The sequence below is a fragment of the Rhipicephalus sanguineus genome, unplaced genomic scaffold (assembly GCF_013339695.2).
Source record: "Rhipicephalus sanguineus isolate Rsan-2018 unplaced genomic scaffold, BIME_Rsan_1.4 Seq125, whole genome shotgun sequence".
NCBI lineage: Eukaryota > Metazoa > Arthropoda > Arachnida > Ixodida > Ixodidae > Rhipicephalus > Rhipicephalus sanguineus.
Window position 1 is genome coordinate 23,891 of NW_023614560.1, and position 25,471 is coordinate 49,361.

The 25,471-nt window shown below is 44.2% G+C and overlaps 1 protein-coding gene across 1 annotated transcript in view; it reads left to right on the forward strand.

Annotated features, from left to right (window-relative positions):
* LOC119376517 (cleavage stimulation factor subunit 3) overlaps positions 1-25,471 on the forward strand; it is a gene marked incomplete at its 3' end in the record, with an annotated part of 37,457 nt that overhangs the window by 1,599 nt on the left and 10,387 nt on the right. Inside the window, exon 2 of the mRNA XM_037646318.2 lies at positions 5,957-6,126. Within this exon, the coding sequence (XP_037502246.2) occupies positions 5,957-6,126 (170 nt within the window). The remainder of the gene's footprint in view (positions 1-5,956; positions 6,127-25,471) is intronic.

The window sequence follows — 25,471 nt, forward strand, 5'->3', positions numbered from 1 at the left end:
TGTCTGTGTAAATGTGCTGCTTCATAAACATTGCTCATCAGCCAGCTCACCTGTATTATCTGGTATGCTGTTCTGCTTGAAGAAAATATTGCTTCGTGTGTCATGAGCAAACAATTATCATCCGCTACTCCCCGAAAACTGGATGGTGGAGTGCTTACAAAATCAGATTTTTCTAAATATGCATAAGTTAAAACACCGAAATTTGAATTTTGATGATGTAATGTTTCCATCAGTTACAAAATGAACACCTTTGTATACTGACCCTCTGCGTTAGCTCAGATTTTTTAAAGGGGTACTGACACCTTTTTTCGAAGGAGAGTTTACTCCGCCATACAAATCTCCTGTATGCAGAGAGGGCTCTGAGCAAGTGTGAAGCTCAGCAAATGCTGATAAGGTATTTTATTTTGATATTAAAGTCAATTTCTCCATGGCGTACCTACCGACATCGACACTACCTTGACGTCAGGCTACAATGCTATTTCTGGTCACCTCAAGCAGCAGTCTGGCTGTTTGTGATGACGTCAGGTGCGAAAACTCCCGAGATGGCTGCTTGTGCGTCACCAAAACATTCAAAATGCCCGCTTGTGCGTCACCAGCAGAGCTACGGTGCGGAGCGGCCGTGGAAACGCCACTATATATTGAGCGAGCACGTGACGAGAAGCTCCTACCGTGTTGTGACGTCAGGGTACAGTAGGAACCGAAACTAGCTTTCAGAAACATACTGTAATTACTTTTTCAGGGTGCACTCATGCTTAGCACTACCTTTTCTAGGCTCTCGAGGGCTTGGTTTCGTTTGACGCACACAAACAACTGAAAATTTTCGTGTCAGTACCCTTTAAGTGGGGGCCGACACAAATTTTAGAAATGTTTGTATGTTGCTCTAAATACAAACATTGGTATCAAGAACCCTAAAAAAAAGCATTGTGCCTTGGAATGCATTCAACATGTCTTGAATACTGCTACCTTTTCGAGAGGTCGGTATCACTCTGACCCGTCAACGTGGTCCGACGTTCGTCTAAATCATATGGGAACAGCAACACGTGACATAGTAGCAGCAGATTTGTCGCCTGGTGTCAGTTTCCTGTGGTGCACGTTAAGGAGGAGTGAATTGTCATGGAGTGACTGACAGCGATTTCGGTGACTGTGTTGACTTGTCACAATAATGTCCATTGCAGTGGGGGCTGGCTTGCAGATGCTACGCAACTAACACTTCAAAATCCGACTAAAACATTTTATACGTGTTTCCTGGCTATGGAGAATGTTAGCACTGCATGCCAAGGAAACCAGAAATGTCCCTTTTGTGATGCCTCAAAATTGTGTCGGTACTCCTTTAAAGCTCACAATAAAGAAGTTCTTTCTTTGCTCGACTCCACAGTTGCAAGTGCTCGCTGTAATGTTTGTGGCACTTTGCTGCCGTGTACACGAATTCGATTCATCAGCCACAGTGTCCGCATTTTGATGAATGCAGAAACGTACAAACACTGGTATACTAACCATTAGTTGCACATTAGGGAGATATAGTTAATCAAAGATGTAACCTTCACTACTATTTCTGTTGTGATGCTTGTGTGCAGCTTTGGTATGAGAATCCATTTTAAATCAAGATCAACAATCTGAGACCACGATAACTTTGCAACTAGAGCTTTCCCGCATTGGAAGCAAGGTATTCAAAAAGCACGTTTTATCAGTGTGCAACATCCGGTTGGTGTTGATAATTTCACATTCATAGAAGCGCATATGTGAACATGCAAAATACTCGCAGATGCTTTTTTTTTTTCCTTTCACATTAAATAGTCTATTCATTGTACGAATAGCTGCGCTTATACAGTATGTGACGTGCACACATTCGACTTCATCAAAGCCGCTTCCGTGAAGAACGTAGTTTTGTCACAGCCTTAAAGTCGTAATAATAATAATAATATCTGGGGTTTAACGTCCCAAAACCACGATATGATTATGAGAGACGCCGTAGTGGAGGGCTCCGGAAATTTCGACCACCTGGGGTTCTTTAACGTGCACCCTTTCGTGCACGTTAAAGTACACGGGCCTCAAACATTTTCGCCTCCATCGAAAAATGCAGCCGCGGCGGCCGGGATTCGATCCCGCGACCTTCGGGTCAGCAGTCGAGCGCCATAACCACTAGACCACCGTGGCGGGGCTTAAAGTCGTAAAAGATAGTCCTTCAGGGAATAGGGGTACTGCAGATTCACTTACACAGCAGTGCTCATACTTTCCTTGTGCTTCTACCAAGGAATTGTGCCTCAAAACCATGGGTACAAGACATTGGGGACAGATTTAGTTGAATTAATTTAGTCAAGTTGGTTACTCACAAGTCAAGTCAGTCTTCATTCAAAATTGTTGTTCGGAGTGAATCAACGGGCCTCTAATTTCAGGTCTTTCAGTTTTGTAGCTCAGTTTAGGAATTAGCTCTGTAACGTAGTTTACTGATGCATCTGTTCACTTCATTGTTGTGGTATTTCAACATCATTGCCATGCTGGTAGCAGTGCTGGCTACCGGCACTCGCTTCGTTTGGTCTGGTATGTGCAGTGTCTGACTGTGCAGATAAGGGAGGGCGCAGCAGTACAGTTGCATGATGGGAAGAATGGGGAAAAAGGGGTATCTGGACTTTCATCTTTCTCGGAGAACCAATTCACCTTAGAAGCCCATCTAGCAGTCAGTGTTGCTCTTGGAACGGTGTTTTAGTCTTTGCTGTAAAACACTGGGTCAAGTGCTGTCTGTTACTATTGTGCGAAAGGTCTGAAGGGTAAGTGCATAGTAGTGCTTTTGTCTATTGGATTCATGTAATTGTGTCTAAAAAAAAGTGGCCCCTTGATTCATTCTCATTGTTTTGTTCAGCTGTACAGTAGAGAGACCGGAAGCTGTGGCTTGCTTTATCAGTTTTAGTTGCATCCTTGTCATTGATTTAATAGTGTGTTAACAGACATTGACACAGTAAGGGCTACGAGCGAACTAGGGTTTCCCAAAAAGTTTTGCATTGAGAAAGATTTACTTGTGTGGCCACAAGCAAGCTCTGGGCCAAGCCTAGTGCTGTTGCACGCACGCGGTGCCGCCTATACTGGCTTCAGTTTTCTCTGTTGCTGGTGAACCATCAGTGGTGACTGTGGTAGCATTGCGTTATGTGGTGCTTTGGTGACAAAAGCTAGAGGACAAGTGTCATTAAAAGGAAAATGCACCTTTGCTTGCAGCAACCCAGCAGGTTGCGTGCTACCGTCTCTAGTGACGACTATCAAAGAGCATTAAACTGTGTCTTTAGCCACACGCCGTGCTGTCAGCATTTCACTTTACGCTCGTACTTGGCCAAAACGTTAGCCTTGCGGGGCAGGTTGAAAAGAAGAGATGCGCAAGGCAAAAAGCTGCATGAATTTTGTTGCACAAGGCCTTTGCAGACGTCACAAAGTCATCGATGTTGCGACAAAAGTGCTGTAAATTCCTGCATAGCACCTTTGCTTAAACTGATGACTGTCCTACAAATGATGATTGTTCTGCGGACTAGATGCTGAAGTAGCTGACAGGCTCGTGCAATAACTTGCCCTGCCCAAGTGTTTCAAGTGAATCGCTGTTCCGATGGGGAAAATACTTTGGAGGACTCCGTGCTTGGAGCAAGTTGAGTTAAACATTTACCTGAATGGAAGTCTACATGCGCCTTTGGAACTAGAAGGAAGAAAGACTCGCAAGAAGTTGCTGTTCACCCAACTCCTAACCCTTTGCCACCTAATCACCAGCAGCGGCTGGGTTATTGAAACATGTCTTTCGTTCATTCATGCGGACAAGTTCTTGAAGCACACTGGTTGCGATGGAAGTTCCTCCTGGACCTGCAAGCCATGTTGCTGCAATGATTGGCTGCATATTGTTTTAAGTATACTGCTGGAATCAATCTTGCGTAACTAAACTTGAGATTTCAGTAGGCTTTGTTGGGATTTCTGGGCTCCAGTTAAGGTGTTATTCAGGTGTTGTTATTCCTCATATATATTCAAAAGAAAGGAATATTTACAATGTCGAATAGTCAGATCTTGAGACAAAGAGCGCAGACTATTATAGTCTGATACAACTTAAAAAGACAGGAGAGGCTCCGCCCAGACGACGGAAGCGCGGCAACCAGTCGTCTCCGCGACTAAAGAAATAGTCCCGCTCATGCACGCGCTGATGTTCTCCGAAGGCGGAGCCACTGGTTGTCCTGCTCATGGCGTCAGTCCCGAGTGCGCGCCCATTGGTGCAAGCTTGTGTTCATCTGCCTTTGAGGAGGAAATGCCACTGCCTTCTAAAGTTGTATTCAACCATAGATTAGAAGGTTGGTAGTGGCGTGCACCTAGTAAATTATTAATAAAGTGGGTGTATGTCCTTTAGAGGAGTACTGACACAAAAATTTGAAGCCGAAATAAATTGTGCAAGAGGTATGTCTGGACACACACATCGTCTACAATATATCAATATATCAATATATCATGGCAGCCAACCCAAACTCAGGTTGAATCCTGAGTTTGGGTTGGCTGCCATGCTCTTTGCATGTGTGCTCTCCTGCAGTTGTCAATGCGGTGTCAGTCGTGTTTACAAACAAACCACACTGTGGCCCATTTCTCTCTTTGTTCTCTGAAACCGTAACTGCGACTAAGCCATTGAGGAAGAAACATTTAGGAGGTGCAACTCCGCTGCTTGAGGCGACCAGATAACGTCACATTGCCGGACAGCCACTCATGCTGGCGGCGTCTGGTGGCACGCAAGGGAATTGCTGCCGTTTCGGTTTCCGAGGGAACCGGCCACACGTGTTGCTCCCGCTCCGCCGCAGTCAAGGAGCATGGACACGGAGCACGTTCGGCCGCGTTCGTTTCTTGCTCAACCTTTTCACTGCAAGACTTAGGTCTGCATTTGCAGGTTTCAACAAAACACCTGCGTCCCATCTTAGGCTAGCAAATGCCGAAGAATAGCATACTGTGCACAGCAGCGTTATTACAGCGGCCACGGCCACTACATACAAAGAAAGGTTACTGAAAAGGAAATCCGCAAAAAAAAAAAAAAATTGCGTGCCCGCTGCAGCAAACGTCGCTGTCGCCTGCTCACAAACGCTGCTAAAGAGAACGCGCACGGGTGTGCTCACCCGGCTGCACCTGGCTAGTAGCACTTCTTCTTTTTTTTTTTGGCTGTTGTGGCTTCACGCCGCAACCTAAATAAATATTTCTTCCTTAGTGGACTGGGCACAGTAAAAACGTCTTCAAACGATTAACCATCTCGCATTCGATAATATGTTTCCAGCCATGGTAAGTGGGTCGTTAGCTGCTTATTGCAGCAGGAAACAGATATGGAAAATCGTGTGGTGTTCAACTCCTCAAACTCATTTATAAGAACTCCTTGAAAGGGTCCCTAAACAACTCAGGAGTCGAAATTTATTTGTGGTGTTGCAGTTGTGCACAAGTCTTCAACAAACACGTGTCGAGATTTTCTCAAAATGATGCCGTAATAGCGGAGTTACGCGCATCTCGTGATCGAAAAGCGGCCCCTGCTCGCTTTACACTTAAGTTCGCTATGCCCCGTTCGTTGGCTCATCTCTTCTCCTGGCTGAGTACCCCTCCTCACTGTGCGAGGAGAAAGAGAGGTGAGCTCGTGAAGCTGCGAGCAGACAAACAGGTTCGTTATCTTTCCAAGATGACCCGACGCGAGTGGTGACGTCACGGCCGACGCTGGGGATACCGAAAGTCCCGGAGAGGGCAAGGGATTTTTTTATTATTATTTTGTGGCACAGCTGCGACTCTTAGTGCTTCCGTGTTTGGCATTGTTGATTGTGACAGCATTCTGAGCTCAATGTGTGCACTTACTTGAAATGTTAAAAAATTATCGGAGGTGGTTTTGGGGCCCTTTAAAAGAACATGTACCCTGGGTGAGTGTTTAAAATGTGTGCTTTGAATAAATAACAGGGTAATTTTTGCCCATTTTTGTAACAAGCCTTCTGCTTTTTTTTTTTTTCTTCTTTCCATCGCCCCGTGTGTGCGCTGCCTACCATCCCGTGGACTGCACAGAACAAGAAGATCGAGGAGGCTCGGCCGCTCTACGAGAAGATAGTGACGCAGTTCCCCAATGCCGGCCGCTACTGGAAGATTTACATTGAACACGAGGTTTTGTATCTGCCACATTTCTCACTTCTACCTTCACTTTTTTTTCTTCTCCTTAAGTTGGCCTTTGCGTCCCCACGTCATCGCAAGCCCGCTCCGTCAACACGGCCCTTTGTTGTTCCGCCCCTGTTTTTTTTTTTTTCTGCTCTTCCTGTCGCTTTTCCCCCAAGCATGGGTGCGCCGGAACTTGCGGCTTTTCCTGCTGTGAATTTTTGGCATTGGTTGCAGTTAAACCTAGTTGGCTGCAGTTAAACCGGCTGGCATGTTTGCCTTTGACTTTGTCCAAGCCATGTGTGCAGCAGAAAAGTTGCGAGTTGACACACCTTGTTTGTTAGTAGAGTTTAAAAACTTTTTTTGCCTGTCTCTGTGTTATTGGCTTAAGTGTAAAGTAGTTGCATTGCCGGTTGGTCAATTAGAGGAACCTCACGAGGTCTTCACTGAAGACAAATAAATTTCCTTTTTGATTTCACGGGGTTGGGTCTGGGGGGTCTGTTTCTTGATAAGTGTCCTCGTAAACTGCGACCCCCTCCCCTCAAAGAGTGCAAACTTGTCTCCCGTTCACTCGCTGTGGTCTCAATTACTGAGTGGCGTCTGACTTGTTCTCCTGCACGGTGGCCATCACGCACACACCTCAAGACAACAGCAATACACACTGCACAACATTGGTGTTAGACTAAATTAAAAAAAGAATTTTCCCATGCATGCTTTTATGGGCTAGAGGGTCTGAAAAGAGGTTCAGCAAAAAACCTGGCCTGCCAACTTCTCCACAGTGATACGAAAGCTAGGGAAACGCAACTAGCCAGCTAGATGCACAACTGCTTCGTGTAATGGATTGGCTGGCAGCACACAACTGATTCTTGTAATAGATTGGCTGGTGTTCTGCCAGCCAATCTATTACAAGAACCAGTTGTGTGTCTAGCAGGATAATCAGGGATGTGATCAGTACATACTGGAATCTATTGCCCATCTATGGAGTGCTAAACACTGCACATTAGAGAGCCACAGGAACAATAGCAGCTTGTGGTTTGTGGTAGCAAAAGATGATAGACTTGTGCTGCTTTGCTTGGCATATACGGCACAACTCCAGCAGAAGATGATTCTAGAGTGATATCTAATTTGTCATTGCCAGCCCTCTGCGTACTTAGGGCCTTGAATCCTGTTGATATTGCGGAAAGTTGGCGTTCAGTTTAGCTGTGTTTCATGCAGAACCTCTTTTGAGTGCCCTGTCAGGAAAAGAAAAAAAAAAAACACCTTACAGTGAATAGTTGAACCTGCACAACATATGGATGCCTGCTAAGTTGGGTGCCTACTGCATCGATTGATCATAGTGTGTATGTGTGACTGTGTGTGTTTGTGTGTGTGTGTGAGTGCGCGCGCCTGTGTGTGAAAAAATTGTTGCATGTCAACAGGTAATGAAGTCTTCCTGCAGTTCTGTTGTATTTCTTGCTACCATAGATAGTTAATGCTGTGGGTGGGCATTCAGTGCCGAGTAAGCCTTTTGGAATATCCCTGTATTCATCAGGACACGGAAGGTTCTAAAGTTGGCATGGAAAAGATAATCTGTGCTTTTAGCATCCTCGAACAGTGAATACCCTGCTTGTATAATTTGGTCGAAGCGTGTTTCGGGACATATTGAAGGCTGAGGTTGTGCGGTTTAATGGCACGTTTATGAAATGCAGGCAATTGAGGCTGGGTTCTCTATTGTGGCATTTAAACAATTGTAGTAATGAGTTCATCAATCAGCGTTCTCCACATTGCTTGCTTGCACAGCATGCTGCGATACGAAATATCCTTGCCCCGTGCTCTTGGCTTTTTCCTGGCACCATTTCCAATCGGGAATAGTGTTCCTTCTGATGCATCATATATGTGAACGAGTATATGTGCATTTGTGTGGTGTGTTCTTTTGTACGACAGTTTTGTTCTGTACTCCGCTTCAGGGAGCTTTCCAGATAGCCAGGTGAAGGTTGGTTTCCAGCTGTAACATTGTATTAATAATTTTCCACTTTTCACATTAACATTGCCTCATTGTCAGTCGTTTGTAGTTGAATGGTTTGGAAAATCACGGATCTAGCAAGGTTGTTAGACATTGCATCAGATGTTAGAAAGGTTTAATCGCAAAGTGGAAGCGAGTACAGTAAAGTGTAAGTTGCATCCGTAGGGGAAGCTTCATGGCAATGCGAGAGCGCACCACTGCGAAGCCCCATCGCACTTTGTAAAGGAACACTTTGCAAACACAAACATTTTACTTAATTTTTTTGTAGCTTTCATTTGTGTCAGGAGATGCGAGCGTAGTTTGCGCACTTATTTATGTGCAGTACATTTCTTTTCTGTTCCAAGAATTGTGACTGGCAGTGAAGATTTCACCCTAGTCCTCTGCGATAGTCAGGCAAGGGCAGTTGACTTGTTATCTTGAGGTTTGAAATTCATGCACTTTAGGAGCAGTAGGATGTGTATGTCTTGGGTTGATTGCTGAGAAATCAATGATTTAATGCAATTGTCTTACTAATTATAGCTTGAATTAAGTGTTAGCTTTCATGAGTTAGCTTTGACTTCTGTGTGCGTGTGTCGGATATTTGTGCGAGAGCGTGTGACTGAGTGTGACAGGTTGTGAGACATGGAGTGGGGTGAGTGCACAGGAGTGAGTGATGTGAGGTTGTTTTCACTTTTGGTCACGTATCAAGTCACTTCATGTCCAAGGGCATGTAGTGATTTGCCAAGTAAGCGAGGCTGACTGTACAGTCTGTCTTCTTCCTGAAGTCCCAAACCCAGGTTTGGGACGCCATTGTTTATGTGACCATGGTCCATCTTGCCAGTTTCATGCAGTATGCAGCAAGTTGTGCCTCTGCAGTTCTTGTAGGCTTTGCATTTCCGCATGTTTACATGTATGAAACATCGTCGAATCAACTGGCTCTTACGTAACAGTTAAGACTTCATAGTTGAGAATGTTGCTGTTGCATTCAACGTGGCAAGTATCAGAATATGCAATACCCTTAAGGGGGGACACTGCTCTTAAAAAAAATTTTCTTTACTTCTTGATAGATTTTGATGAAACTTGGTGACTTTATGTATATTTGTGTGCTGATTTCAAATATGCAATTACTTTTCTAGTATAATGTGTACTTTTTAAAATAGAAAATATTTCATGTGCCATTTGTGGAGCAAGATCATTTCTCAACTGAGTGTGTTACAAAGTAAATCAGCATGTCACAATAATCTGCAACCAGAACTGTGTGCAGTGCAACAAAAATGGATGTTCTAAACCCATCTGAACGAAAGTTATAGTATGTTGAATATTCGCGAGTGAGTCGATTTCAAGCTGGAATTTCACTCGTGAATGTTCAACATACCATAACTTTTGTTCTAATGGGCTTAGAACATCCATTTTTGTTGCACTGCACACAGTTCTGATTCCAGATTATTGTGATATGCTGATTTAATTTGTAACTCACTCAGTTTAGAAAAATCTTGCTGCCCAAAGGGCACATGATATATTTTGTATTTCAAAACATACACATTATACTACAAATATAATTGCATATTTGAAATTAGCACACAAATTTACATAAACTCTGACAGTTTCATCCAAATCGATCCAGAAATAAAAAACTTTTTCAAGTGCCATGTCCCCCCTTAAATCATATGCCATTAGATATAATTGTATACTTATCCTCATATCAGGGATGTGGTTGTGCATCTACATGTGTGTAGAAGTTGCTGCGCCCATGCCAGTGAAATGCATAGCATTATACAGTAAAAGCTCGTTAATTTGGATTTCACGGGACCGGAAAAAATGTCCGAATTAACCGAATGCCGAATTAACGAATAAACAGGAAAAACAACATTAAAATCAAGTTGCAGAGGCATACCTTTATTTGCTGAAGTATTTTGTAATGGTCGTCTGCGTTTTCGCGCAGATTCCGGCTGACATTACAATTTTTCTTAACTCTTCCAAACGGCCAACAGCACGCAAACTGTTGCAAGGGCTCAGGCAAACGTCCTCTAATATCAAAAGCGCCCCCGAGACTTCCCATGAGGTGCGACGATGAGGTCACGACATCATTAATAATTTCTTGATCGGGCAGGAGACCAGTCGTGGCGACACAATCGTCAATCGCGATGTAGTCCTGAAGGGTCATATTTGTGGGAAGGACAGCATCGAAGGTCGGACAGTCATCGTCGTTTGACTCGGCTGATAACTCTTCGATGCCATCGTCAGCTACTGCCGCATGCTCGGGCCTCACATGTAAACACGGTCACAGCGGGGAAAAATAAGAGAACTCCGCAAGAAGAGACGATGCCGACACAACACAAGGGAAAATGGCGTCGGAGGCGCATTGGAGCGAAGAAAGAAGACGCCGACGTTCGGTGACGCTGCGATCGCCCCCACTAGTGATGAATTCGGTTAATTCGGACATTTTTTCCGGTCCCGTGAAATCCAAATTAACGAGCTTTTGATGATGGCGATGTCACTCAGGTTTCGGTTTCGCTCCATTGGTGCCAGCGATGCTTTACCACTCTTTTGTGTAGCGGCAGCCGTCAGCATTTGTCCGAATTAAGCAGTGCGGAGCCCAATTCTGACGAATTAACGAAGGTTTGGTCCCATAGATTAACATGCACTTTGGCCGGGACCAATAGAGCCGTCCGAATTATCCGAATTTCCGAATTAACGGGTGTTGAATTAACGACCTTTTACTGTATTGTATGTCAGTGTCTGCGAGATTGTCAGTGAAGCTAGAAATTGATATTGTCAGCTTCTTTAAAACTGCTGCACCCATTGCGTAAGATTGGCTAGATGGAGACCAGTGTGTGTGTGTGTGGGCTTAGACCAAGGTTTGTTGATCCAGACCAATGTTCCATAATCCAGACCAAAGTCTTATGGTCCAGACCAAAGTTCAGTCGTGTTACTCCACTGAACTATTGTGCTGCCGATTGTTTGAATCGGCTTGTGTGACATGTTCCAAGCCATGCAGCTAGCTCTCTTGAACTAAGGCCTAGCACCATCTGTAACAGGGTTTCAACCTGCATGATTTAACGAAGCGAGTTCAAATTTAGCGTAACAAGACATGTTAAGACAAAAAGCGGTAGCAAATATACAAATTGTGCGAGGAGATGCAACATTCGAAATTTGTACCGTGTATACAGCTTGCTATTCACATTCACTTGGAGTGTTAAAGGGGTACTGACACAAAATTTTGCAGCCAAGATGGCCTGCGGGATTGGTTCCCTGCTAACACGTGTATATCTACAAAATCTCAATAGCGAATATAGCTTGGGGGGTAATTTATATGAATTTTGAATTCGCGCTGTATGCCGCACCACGCGACATTAACATTGTCTAAGGTGACCTGAACGTGACCCCCAACCTTTGTGACGTCACCACTGTGGCCGAGCTTTGTGCCGGTGCAAATAGTATGACGACGCCATAGGTGCCATTACACCAGCAGGCTGCTATTCAGTGGCCACTTGTGAGACCATGCCTGTGGCAAATGTGTGGAAAGTATGCAAGACTAAAGAAAGTTGTTGCCACCAGATGACGATGACGGCACAGCGCATGCAGCAGGTGAAAGAATGCTAGCGTATGATGCAGGCAGCGTGGAAGTGCGTCACAGTTCTGTGTGCCGTTGCACGTTCCAGGTGGCGTTGGTTGCACCTGGTGGCTTCTTGTCTTGGAGCTTTCCCAAACCGAAACTGAGACTGGTCGGTAATAAACTGACTGTAATAAATTATCCATCGTGTGCGGCAGCAAGCAATGTGTGATGTTATGACTAATAGGCCCGCAGCAGAAAAAGCTAAACCAAAATTTTTGTGTCGGTACTCCTATAAGAAAGGAGCTCGCCTATTCTACGTTCACTCAGTATTCGGTGGATCTAGTCATTATAAATATTTCATCATATAATCACACAAAATGTGCGCTTTCTTGGCTGCATGGCTTGTGAATTTGAATGTGTGTGCGTGCGTGAGAATGATTTGGATCAAAAGAAAAAATTGCGCAGTGTGCATGCAATCACCAGAACACAACCAACTACACTTCGCGTGCACATGCCAAGAACGTGCGTGACACTACACGTAACACATGGTGTCCTGTCTCTTCTTTCTTCAAGTAAAAAAAAAAAGAAAAAAAAGAAAGAACAAAAAAAGAGATGAAATAAAAGTTCATTGGAGACACCTTTTATTTTTTCTCGGATAAAGCACTCTGCATGACAAGCAACAGGGCTTCGTTTGTTCTTAAATGAGATTCTACGAGCTGCATCGAAAAAGGGCATGGTCGTCTTGCTGTAGCCCAATAAATGAGTTCTTGCCTTCTTTGCCTAAATGGGTTTCTTAAGTCTTAAATTTATTGTGTCTGTGTTTCTTCTGGGGTGTATTTCTGAGGAGGTTGAAATGTCTTGAGCCGACACTGAAGTAGGTGGTGGCGTTGGTTGTACATGTTGGGGGTTGCCGGGACGTCCCCACTGAACGCCAGACTGTGTGGTCGCTGACGAAACTTCTCTTTCAGGGACTCCTGAGCATATTCATTTATAAGAGACTGGAAAGCTTTAGTGCACTTTTTTCATGGTTTGAAAGGTTATGCATATATATTTGGGCACAAAGGAGTGCAATACAGTCAAACCTGGATATATAGAATTATTTTCTACATACTGTTGCTGGAACAGTTGTAACACTAGTGTAATACATGTATTGAACTCTAGGTGACCTCCGCGATTGCTGTATAAAACACTGCGCTGCACCCCTACAAAGGCACCTGATAGCCTACATCATTGGAGACGTTTGTACCGATGAAGCAGCAATGTTTTGGCAGGCACTGTTAAGCAGAGTAATGAATCGGGGGGGGGGGGGGGGGGGCGTGCATAGGAGGAAACGTAAGCAAGGTGTGTGTCTCCAAGTATGGATGGCTCGTGGAGCAGGGATTTTATGCTTCGTCAACACTGTCTGCCACAACAGCACGCCTGTGTCCGGTGGCATAGAATGTGCTACCTCGCCCACTCGCTGCATGGACATGAGACGTAATATGGTGGGGAAATAAAAGAAAAACGAAAAACAAGAAGGGCCCGTGCCACTAGGTGAGATTCAGTGCGCTCAAGCATTCGTAGAGACTGTGGAGCGAACACAGAACTATCAGCAAAACTAAGCAAATGACGTGGCCCGCCAGTGTAGCCATGGCAACCACTCCTCTGTTGCCGATTGGCCACGGTGCTGTGTGGCCGCCAGAGGACGCCATGGAAATGGGTCAGGGACCCATTCTACGCACGGCAAGAGAAACTTGACGTGTGCGAGGGGAACCGCCTGCACACGGCAACCTGAGAATGGCAAACGGTGCACACTGCTAGTGCAGCCAGGCTTTTACGCTTTGTAGTGACTGATTTGCTTTAGTAAGCTTTGCCACAATACAGCCGTGTAACACAGTAAAGAATGGCGAGGAGAACTGCTTTGCAGTTCTCTTCGCCATTGAAGTGTGCTGCCTGTGCCGGTTTAACAGAAAGAGGACCATCGCACTGCTTAAAGAAGGCAAAAGGCCTTTGAAAATTACGGAATAAGTCGAAATTTTGGTCTTGAATGGAGCCTTACAGCAACAAATCTGCAATTCCCCACTTTTCACTACAAGAAACTGCACGGGACGTGCAGAGTTTTCATGTAAGCTTCAGTTAGGCGCCATAATTCTACAGGGAAACAACACAGAAAACGAAGGAAGACGAAAGAGAGGTGCAAAGAAGGCACACACGGCACTGCACTTGAAGACGTCCTGAACCACCCCTCGTGCTTGGTGAAAAAAAAACATACAGTGGATAGCAGGTGCTGTGAACAGCTCGGCCAAATCTTTGAAGTCCTGTGTGGCAAGGAGACTTCACAAGCGGAGCAGGAAGTTGCCACTTTCTCAAGTGCCTTGTTTTCATAGAGAGGCCCACACTCGCGCTCTCTAATACAGCAGATCTTTCATCACATGACAGACTGCTGCTATTGGCTGATAGCTGACATAAACCAAGAGGGGTGTTTGGATCAGATGCGTTTTTTGTCATGGGGTACCACCACGTGCCGGGCACCGCGCTCTATAGTATGCTAAAGTTATATACTATAATGTCACCGGGATAGTGTGATTGTTTCACGATGTGTGCGTCATGTGTAGCTTCTTTCCCCTTTGTTATCTTCCCCGTGTAGCTTCCGGCATGCTCACCAGGCCAAGAGAAAAGAGAAAGCACTTGAAAGTGTGAGACACATCTCTGTAACCCCGCTCCTTATTGATGGATTCAAAAGAACTTTTGCAGCGATCAATACTAAGGTCAATCAGTTATTGCTGTAAAGTGGTTCAGGACTCCTTTAAAGTAAAACAGTTCAACAGCCTTTTATATATATTGAACGCTCATTTAGATGTATTTTCATGTTCAGATTATGTATTGAACTATTTTGCAATTCTCTTTGCATTTGATATATCCAGTTTTGACTGTTGCATGTTCCATGCCAGATGATGTCTTGCTTGGAGCAGTGTCCGTGCATGTGAAATTCAAGTCACATGCGCGTCCCTTCAACTTTTGACTGTTAATGTCAGAAGATTAAACAAAAGTGTAACTGTGAAAGCACTTGACAAGTCTTACACCAAAACAGGTGCTGAGAAGACTGGCGTTTATTTCATTCGTCTTGTGTCCAAGCCTTCTATGCCTAACCTTTCACACTCTGTGTTCATCTTTGTAGTGCCAAGGGCATGAGTTTAGTATTCTATTGATTGGTCACATTGCTGTTGGGAGTGTTGGGTAGTGTTCACTAAGATATTTTGTAAGCTCCATGGAATGATGACTCCAACTGTGTCATCCGGCAATGACTCCTTGAGGTAATCTCAGGTAAGTTGTAGAGGTGGCATCACTAGTCTACGTTGATGAAATGACTTCACAGCAAACTGCGGTAACTTAGACGGCTGCATAGCAGACTAGCGTGGTGCGCAGATCACTCCTTGGTGATCGTGTGAATTGTACAAAATGGCTATAGGGCATGGAAATGATTGAAATTTCAAACTGAAGGTCACTCCCCTTCCTTTTGAGGCTGTCGCTCTTTGAGTGAACATGGGAATCCTGCACAAATGATTTGGGCAACTTGTTGCTTTGAACATCGCTAACCATGGCAGTTGTCAATCCATGACCTAGTGCAGAATGTGCAGTGGCACAACTGGAATTGTGCCACAAGGCTTGAAGAGCCGGTGATGAACGGACAAAAGAAATGAGGTGCAGTTCATCATGATCATGTAGGGCAGGCAAATGTGAAGTAGTTCTTGAAAGAAGTATGTGGCACTATCGTAACTCTCGTAGGTGCACAGCTCAGCGCCGCTCCATTTGCAAACGCTGGCCTAGGAAAAGAGGAAGGGAGTCTGTTCGAGCAAAGGTTCCTTTCTGATGGCACTGTAACAAAACAAGTGTCTTTGTAACTCCTCCAATAAGGAACTGTTTTAGAGCGCAGCTCTTGGGTGTCCGTTCCTGCATTGAGAAGCGTTGTCGCCGTCTTTGGCGTAACCGATAGAGCGAATAAGGACGAAACAGAGCGAGCTGCTGTGTTAATGTCTGCAATGCCTTGTGCACGGGCACGAGAAAGTGGGTTGACCTGCGAGGCTTTGGAGAAGAAAATGATGTGCATTGGTCGAAGGGACACTTTGTGTGTGGAACGCTCCAGCGGACTTTTAGGTTTTGCATCCAGTTTTCTGGGCGCTCATAATGAATAAGCTTTAGAGCGCAGCTCTTAGGCGCCCATTCCTGTGTTGAGCGGTGTCGGCGTAACTGGCAGAGCGAGCGAGGACGACACGAACGCGGCGCGTAGCGGAGGATGAAATACTGCGATAGCGAGGAGGAGGGAGCGACAGTGGCGAGACGACAAGTTGCGCGGCGGCCACTCATGGTGCCACAGTAGTCGGCATCGTGTGTTCGCTGATGATGTCATCACTAAGGTATGCGGCGAGGACATCCACTGATACCATGCATGGAAATAAAGTGGTGCATGAAAGGAGGCCTGTCTGCAGCGGCTGCTGTTGCAACGGCTGTTGCACTGCCTTCCGTGATCTCCCGGTGTAGCGAGGCAGTCGCGCCTCAACTTATCGCAAAATCAATACACTTAAACAGCTGCACTCAGAATTCGCATTAGGCAGTATCATAACTTATCTCGAAGGTCTTATTGAGCTAGTAGGTTTCATCACTTTCAGGAGATTCTTAGTTGATAGAACCACTCAGCCGAGAACTGCGCACATGTTGCCGCACGAACATTTAGGGATTTGTGATCTCCTGCTTTTTTTTTTCTGATAAGCTGCTTCTGGTGAAGCTCTTCCTAAACTTTTTTTTTTATATAAGATCCTTCCTAGATGGCTCCATATAACTTCTACGGAGTAACTGAAATTTGCAATGAGGCCTGGTAGGAGTCCTTTAGGGGCAAACATACAGTGCTTGGAAGTGTTCAAATGTGCATGGAATGCAGGAATGGGCTGAAAAACATAAGGTTTCCAAGTAGTGAAAGTTACGTGGCTTAGTTTTCATTTGTTTGGCAGGAAAATTGCTAGTGATGGGTTGCTAAAGTGCAATTGAATACAACCCAACCATGTGCTACTCGTTATAGTGTCCCATTTAAGGAACTGCAGTACTGACTTAGATAAAAAAACACGTCTGGCAGGTGTTGTTTTGCCGCTTATTAAGGTAGACTCTACAAACTGGATTTGGGAAGCCAATTGGCGACCCTAGACCAGGCCCAGTGAGCCACAGTTGCCAGTGGGGCCCTGCACGAAGGGCTCCGCCCACAATAACCAGGGAGCCTTATGTTAAAGTTGTTTCCCATACTCTCGAGAGAAAAAAAAAATGATAGTTGGTTGAGGTCGGGAAAGATTCTTGTATCTGCTACCCACAGGGGAGCGTGATGCGTACAACGGGCTGTGGGGTACGCGTAGGATAGTGACAACCCATTCGGGCGCGAATTATGATTCACTGTCTGAAAAATGTGTCGACTTCACGCAACATAATTCCAAAGCACTCAGTATTGCATCCCAAGAAAGAAAATGAGGTAATATGTTGTTTTGAGCAACTTTCAGTAATTAATAATAGCATGTAATTAAACATCTAATTATTCTACGATCAATCAGCTTCAATTCTTGCATAAAAAGAATCAAATATTTGGCACAAAATGCATGCCCAGATTGTTTTTGGTTGCAGTCGTTCCAAGCAAAGAATAATATTCTTGACGTTGGTCCCGGAACGTGGCACGTCGAATTATCGTCGAACGTGGCAGTGCCTGCAGCAGAGTGACAGTATTCAGCAATGTGTGGCACGATGGAGTTAAGTGAGCGCTAGTTATCCACTCGGGAAGCGTGTACAAATGTGAACACTGCGTTTCAAGCCACATGAGGAAACTCGTGGTGCGAGACGTACCTCCATAGTTGATGTGTACATTTGTACACAACACTGCTGAAGGATAGAGAAGGGGAAAGGGAAGGGTACTATGCAATGAGTACCCATGCTAGAAAGTGCCAGGCCAGGTCAGGGTGCCTCTCTCCCCTTTATAAGAAGGATTGACGCCTGACAGCACTGGATATCAAACCTATAGTCCGTTACAGTCTAAAAATAATTATAACTGTACCATAAGCGCAACAAAACGACATAAAATGGAACACGGCACCAGACGATTTCTGACTTCAAATCAAACTTATTCGCACAAATCTACACATGTTTATCAATTATCCAAGAGCACTTAAAGGGCATAATCACACAAGAAGAACTCATCCTGTCCCCTAACCAAAATTGAACAAGATGTGAAGTGGCAAAAAAAAACAAACAAAAAAAAATACACACAGATCTGAAAGCTTTGGGATTAGATGACTCGTGCATCACAGGGGCAGTGTCACAGCTAAACCATGCAAAGTGCATGGTTAGGAACTCTATATAGCACATTGGTGTGTCTGGATATATTAACTAACACCAGTCAATGCTAGCAAGTGCTGGTTGGCAACACTGTCTTCAGGATTGGCCTGTATCTTCATTTGACAGAGACGAAGTAGCCCCAGTGATCCAAGTCGTGCATGTAGCTCTGTGACTTGCAAGGAGCCTTGATCAAGCTATGAAAATACAAAAGAACAAGTGCGTTATTCTGTCCTGGTGTTTTGCATCTTTTCGGCAGAAATCGTGCCACCAGCAGTCTCTTCACGTGACATCAAGAGAAAATAAGCTCTCGATTGGTCCATATACGAGGGATATCAGTTGATCTCATGCCCAAAATATATTTTGCCATGCAGTTGCACATCTGTTTTGCCTCGTCTCGCATGACTACAGTGTGCTATCGACTGATTTAATTTCGTTTTGTGCGTTTTTGGCTGTGCACACAGAGGTAACAGTGTGTAGCCAAAAAGCACGAAATCTTGATAAGATCAACTCTTAGTGCTGACATTGTCCACATGTTTTGTGAATATTGCGGGTTTGATCCTGGCCGTGGCGAGTGGATTTTGATAGAGGCGAAATGCTAGAGGCCCGTGTGCCGTGCGATGTCGGTGCACGTTAAAGAACACTAGATGGTCAAAATTTCCGGAACCCTCCACTACAGCGTCCTTCATAGTCGTGGTGGTTTCGGGACGTTAAGCCCCAGATATGATCGTGTTTCGTGAGTAAATGGTAAGGAGGGCGAGAGCGCCTGTAGGAATGGTAGTGTCTGTGAGGAAGAAACCACTCTCTCTTCTTTGAATTCGGGCAGTCTAGGGCCTCTTTTATGAGATGCACTGTCTTCACTGCCTTTATGGTCAGCCCACATTTTCTGTTGACCAATGCATGGACACAAAAAATATTTAGAACCCTTGTGTGCAGCTTCGGTGTAAAAAAATAAAAGTAAAAAACCTGGTGATTGGAATTGTTCTGGAGCCTTTGAGGGCATTCCTCCACAACCCTACGGGGCCTAATTGGGTGCCTTGTTTTTAGGCCTTTTGAAAATTCACCCTTGGCTGATTACTCATCCTAGGCAATAGCCCAGGATGTGTAATCACATTTATTGTACAACATTTACAGAATACACATTTATTGTACAACATTTGTTGAATACATTTATTGAGTAAACATTTGTTGAGTGGGTTTGGGATGAAGAGGATATTGACGGGCAAGCCCCTATCTAACGGACTATGTTGGCGATGGCCGCTGCCAAAAGACGCTGAAAAGATGGGTGGCAAAGGTGCCTTGAAGCTTTTTGCACCACCTTTTCTGAAGCCGCAGATTTCGACAGCATCTTCCAGGGCCTGCGTAATTCTTTGTCATTAAAAATAGTTTGCATTGCCTTCTAAGGGAACCCAAGACATAACACGGCAAGTTTCAAGAAGTTTTGATTAGTCAACACGTCCAAACGGGCAAAATATGCACTTAAATCCCTGATGTAATACCAAGTTATTGGTACTTATAGGTGTTGCGGTGCTTTGGCATGACATTCGGAGAGCGGAACTTTCATTTTTATTTTCTGTTCTAATGATGAATCAATGACTGTGAAACTAGTAATAGGGTTCTTAAGAAGGTACTCATTCAGTCTAATCTGATTTAATGTTTCACATCGCAGTGTTTTGGCAGTGCAGACAGGCAAGCCTAGTTCGCAGGTCGGGCATTGATGATCATGTGCTATGTAGCGTGCTATGCTGACATATCCTGGGCAAAAGCAGTGTTCAAACCAATCATGCCCTTGGGAAGTAGGTGTTGTGGCTTGCACCTGCATGTTGTCAGGTCTTTAGTGCAGTGAAGGCCAGCAACAATGCAAGCAACTCATTCACAATTGATTTATGTCCAACATGGAGCGCACAAGAGCCCTACTACGCACCGTTTCATACATTGGGCACAATGCTACAGAAGCTAGCGAGGCTTCCTGAAGTAAAAAGGCCGACGTAGTGATAAGTTTTGCCCTCGACATTTGGCTAAATTAGAGTTGAAAGCAGGAGTGAAATTTGGGCTTCTTGAAGCACTGTCTGTCTGACAATCAGCGCCTTCACTGCATGGCGGTTGCTCATCTCCACTATCATCATTTTTCACTGCATCGCACGACTTAGTTGTGGTGAAGCCCAGTTAAGCACTGTAAAGCACAAATAGAGATTGCTGTGCAAGTTCTTCATACTTGCACAGCAGACTTGTGTCTTGCACATTTTTTCCTCCATGGCCTGCACTGGCGTTTAGATTCAATGCTTCGCTCGACAGAATCGCCTAAAACAGTGCTCTTTCATCGGCATAACTGTTTTCGATGTTGAATGAACTGATCGCTTGTAAGGGAGGAAAGCATACTTGCAGGGACACGGCATTCAACTTATTGAATTCAACGGTGAACAGAAGTTCAGTGTATGCATAGTACAGTGCTGTACTTTTGCATGGGATTTTGAAGGGGTTTAAAACTCTTGAATACAGCGAACGGTTTGATACATCGAAATGCAATGTATGAGGGTTTGACTTCGGCTGCTTTAATTGTTCAAGTGCACTTTTAAGTTTGGTGCATCAATTTTTCAACGAATTTACAATATTTATGTGTAGATTTCATAAGATTGTTTTCATTAAGTTGGTTCGGCAGTCCTCATTTCCGCATTTCACACGCATTTAAGCGTGGAACATACAGGCTGAGGGTTCTCATACCCCAGACTTATTGTCAGGGAATGAGATGCAATGTTGCATCAGAACTTCACCAGTGTGTTTGGTTTGCGCTAGAGGTGTAGAACAGGAGTATTTGCCTAAATTCTCTCACAGACGTGACAGTCATTGCAGATCTATTTTTTTTTCACGTCCACTGTGTTTATCTATAAAACGATACTATTTTCAGATGAACTGCTTAAAAATCTTTTCCTCTGCTTTAAGACTGACAAAAGAAGTTTTAGCAATATTGTCGGCTTGTAAGAACAATATGTAATGTGATGTTATAAATAACACCTTTAAACCCACTGTCACCATGACCTGTCAAGTTCAAGAAGCGATTGACAAGCAGGATATTGTGAAGTGAAGAGTGTTTCAGGAATTTAATTTTTCATAACACTCCACAGGCTGAACTGCATGATGAAAACATGAATTTGAACTAACAGACAATCAAGCCAGGGAAAGTATAGGGGATGTTATTCGTAGTAATTGTGGTATAAATGTGAATAAATTAAAGTGCATGAAAAGACAACTTGCTGCCTGCAGGGACCAAACCTGCAACCTTTAAACAACATGTCCGTTGCTTTACCAATTGAAATACGGCAGCGGTCATCCCACAGTTCACTTTAGTGGGTATATCTGTCCATTTAAAACTGGGAGTGTCCACTTTTACAGATATACATGCGGAACATAGCTGAATTCTACATTGTTAATATACAGCAGCTTCTGTGCACCACATGCATTATGATGAAAAGCAATGAAGAAAAATTAGGATATGAAACAAGGCTTGTAAATGTGCATTACATTTACATCGCTTAATAAACTTTGTTATATTGGTAGACAGCAAGTTAGTATCAAAATGTAAGAAAATCAAGCACTTTCACCATTGCATAACATTTTGCATTAGTGGGAAATGTGAAGATTGACAGGTTGCATGTATAGAGAAGGGTTGCCTGAGAAGTATCAAGTATGTCGAAGTTGTGTGATGCAAATACGTTTTTCCAGATCGTGATGAAGAAAGCACTTCACTTTATATTTTGACCCATGTAACCGGAATTGAAGCTTCTAAATTTTTTATAAAGTTCAGTCTTTGGCTTCATCCTTTTTCATTATAAAATGCGATCTCTGCCACCAGGTGACTAACCCTCACAGGGAAGCCAACATTGTCTCGAGATCCTGTTTCATAATTTGTCTATGCATCTTCTGCAACGTTTCAAACTCTCCTTATTAGCTGGTTGCACATCACTCGTAATATTGATCGACGTGATGAGATTCCTGTGCTGATGGCTAGTCTCGCACAAACCTTATGGAGATGGCTTCGCTTATACTTTTTTAACTAAGGTATTTCAAATGAGCCTCGTGTAATTGCAGTTATTGGCAGTCAAATGCATTGCCTGCCAGACCTTTGTGCCTATCTTCGCTATTTTTCATCAACACTCGAACGTCTGCATTCCTCCACCAATCCTTGACAGCAACTTTGAGATCAACATGGCCCCTCAGGCTTGTCTCCTATGTGATCAATCTTAGAGTCCACAGTATTGACCTTCTATTCACCACCAGGTGGTTCCACTTTACGTTTGATCGTCTTTCTACTTGGGCTCAGCTGGAAAGGAACAAAGCCAATGGCTCTCGGCCTTGGCATAAGTCAATGCACTGCTTTACAGCCACCTCTACTGAACTTTTTCCTTTGTCAGGCTGTGAAATAGTACAAGCTTTGCTGGCTCAGTCGCTCACTTGTTTAGGTCATCTACAATGTTGCTAAAGGGAATGTCGTTTCTGAACTACAGTTTGCTTATAATTTTCTCTGCCACACTAGACCACCCTGTGAGCTTGATGAGCAAATATGCTCAGACAAGTGCATAGAGGTGTGGATATCTTGGAAGTTATGCTCATGGTTCACAGTACGTGTAGAGCTTGCAAAGGGAGCATCTAGTTTCCATACTTGCCATTTGATCTTTCTGCTGACCTCAGGCAATGGACGCACCTAGGCTCCAGTCATTGGACGCTTGTTGTTAATCGCAAATTACTTGTGTATGGGATTACTCTGAAATGGAAAATTGGTGATAGCTAATGTATCCTGTCTTAGCCAATCCATTATTGCTTTTGGGCAGCTTTGCCAGATACCTACCTCACAAGAGACACCCCAACGATCGATGAAGGTTCCTGGGTGCGACGTCTGGTCTTGTGCTATTGATTGCAGCAATACCTCATCATTGGTGCCATCTCAACCTTGTGGGTTCGTGACGGCATAGAGTAAATGTCTACTATAATTTCACCGTTATTTGTGTTTGGTTCTTTCTAAAGAGAATGCACTTCACCTGAAGGCAAAACATTGAAAGTGATGGTAAGATTTAGGAATGTGATGTAAACACAAGAAACACGATGTTCGTGAGTGTCTGAAGAAAAAAACTGAATAAATTTTGCCCATTTTTCGCTGCAGCATAGCTCGTACACAATTGCTTAGTGCTGCTAATTTATGTGCACAACATTCATGCCAGCAGTGGAAGCCACGACATTGCCTTGGCTCTGACAGAGCCATTTGAGCAGAATGTGACGGTATGGGGCATCCGCATGATTTCGGGAAACACCGCGCATCTCTGAGTGCCTTCTATTCTAGCCTTTCAACACGGCGCGTGGGGGCTTGAAATGCATAGTTGATAACGGCACAATGGAAAGTTGGGTGAACCATTTTGACTCGTGATGTAAAAAGGTCTGGAGAAGACCACGCAGAATAGAAATTGCAGGACAGCATGCATCGTCCTGTGATTCCTATGCTGCGTTGTCTATGCTGCATTGTCTTGTGATTCCTATGCTGCCCCTCAAGGATTCAACTGCAGTAATATTTTATGGCAATATACATTTCTTCAAAGGCATTAGACTCGCTGCATTGCGTATTTCAAGTCTTAGAAGGGTCCTTAAAGGGACACTAAAGGCAAATATTAAGTCGACGTTGATTGTTGAAATAGCGGTCCACAAACCTCATAGTGCTACTTTTGTGCCAAGGAAGTGCTTATTTTGAAATAAAATCATGTTTTAGCGGTCCGCATCGCGTTAGGGCACTTCAAATCACCCGCCTGAAAGCGGTCTTTCTCATGTCACTGTTGCCGTGCCCAACGTTGCCCTTCTTTACTGCGCGGCGGCGTGCACTGGCGGTGTGCACCATTCGGGCATCCGGCAACATCACATGTATGCGACATTTTGTCGAACTTTCTGTCAGAGCGACTTTCACGAGCGTGCAAAACATACGCAGCAGTACATATTACTGAAACTACCACTGAGATGCGACTGCATGAGCGAAGCAGGGCACCGGGCGAAGCGCAGTTCGGCGAAAACGGAACCTTTGAACCACGCGCGCCGTTCCCCATGGCAACGCCAAAGAGGTTCTTTTTTCCATGAATCAAACAGAAACGAACAAGCAGCATTTTATTACGTCTCTTGATGCACGGAAGGTTCTCCTTTTATTGGAGCTAGTTTCATTACGAGTGATTAATTGTAGTCGAACTCTCTCACGTCATCGGGATCATTTCCAAAATGTGCCGCTCGTGGCGCTCATCGTGTGACACATTTAGCTTAATTTTTCGGTAAGTAGGGCACTGCTGTTGATAATATTGCCGTTTTAGACTTTGTCATACATTGAGCTTTCACTCTGACATAAATTGTTATTTACCTTTAATGTCCCTTTAAGTCCGAGTCTCCTTTGTCTGTTCTGGTGAATACAGCTGAATACCTCTGCAACAAAAGGCCCTGTATAGTGAAAGATACCTTGCATTCTACCCGTGCTGTGAAAATTGTTGTGAAAGATCTTAATGATGAAGAGACTTATATAATGGAGCATTGTGAATATCCAAAATGCTTTGTTGTAAAAGCATTTGACTAGTTGCAAGTGTGCAGAAGCTAACGTTGAGTGTTGCTCAGTGTTTGTGCAGAGCTGTCAGCTACCTTGAAAAAGGGGTCAAGCTTACATTTGGGACAAACTGAAGGTCATACTGAAATGTTGTTTATGTGCGACTCAAAAACGGTTCAATTCACTTCTGTGTGTGCAATTTGCCTCTTATTACACGTGTACCACCACATCCATTACCTGTTTCAGTGTTGGCTCAAAACATTTTGGGGGCATACTGGATTGATGTGCCAGCATGCTTTTTGGATGTCACTTGCATGCATACTTTTTTTTCATACAGCCGGACAAATGTCAGAAATGGTAACCAAGTGCCATGCCAGGTTTTGTATACCACAGGTCGCATTTTTAGCATACCTTGCATTAACAGATGGACTGGAACAAAAATTTCAATAATGCTTGGCTTTTCAGTTGAAGTGGTGTAAAAATCTTGTCCCCACGGAAACATTCAGTGGGGACCCTTAGACAACATTTCCTTAGTTCACGCCGCAAAGAAATTTGCGGCGTGAATTTACGGGACCTACAAGTATAGGCAGTTCAACCAACATGAGAATGGTAGGTAGCGGGCACAGATTTGCCTAAAGTCTGTCCTGGCTTGAAGCGACTTTGCAACGTGGCACTGATGATAATATTTAAAGGGCCTCTCACTAGTTAAGGCATGGCACATGAACGAGGACAGCATGTGCATTACTTATTAAACAACTCTGACTTGTGATTATGGAAGAATTTTAAATTGAGAAGCACATGCCCTTCCCAACAAAACCATGTGCTTTCACTGAGAGTCGACGTCAAAGGCACAAGCATGTTTGGCAAGCATGCACTGCTTGGAATGTCACTGACAGTGGCAGGTGACTTTGGGCCATCG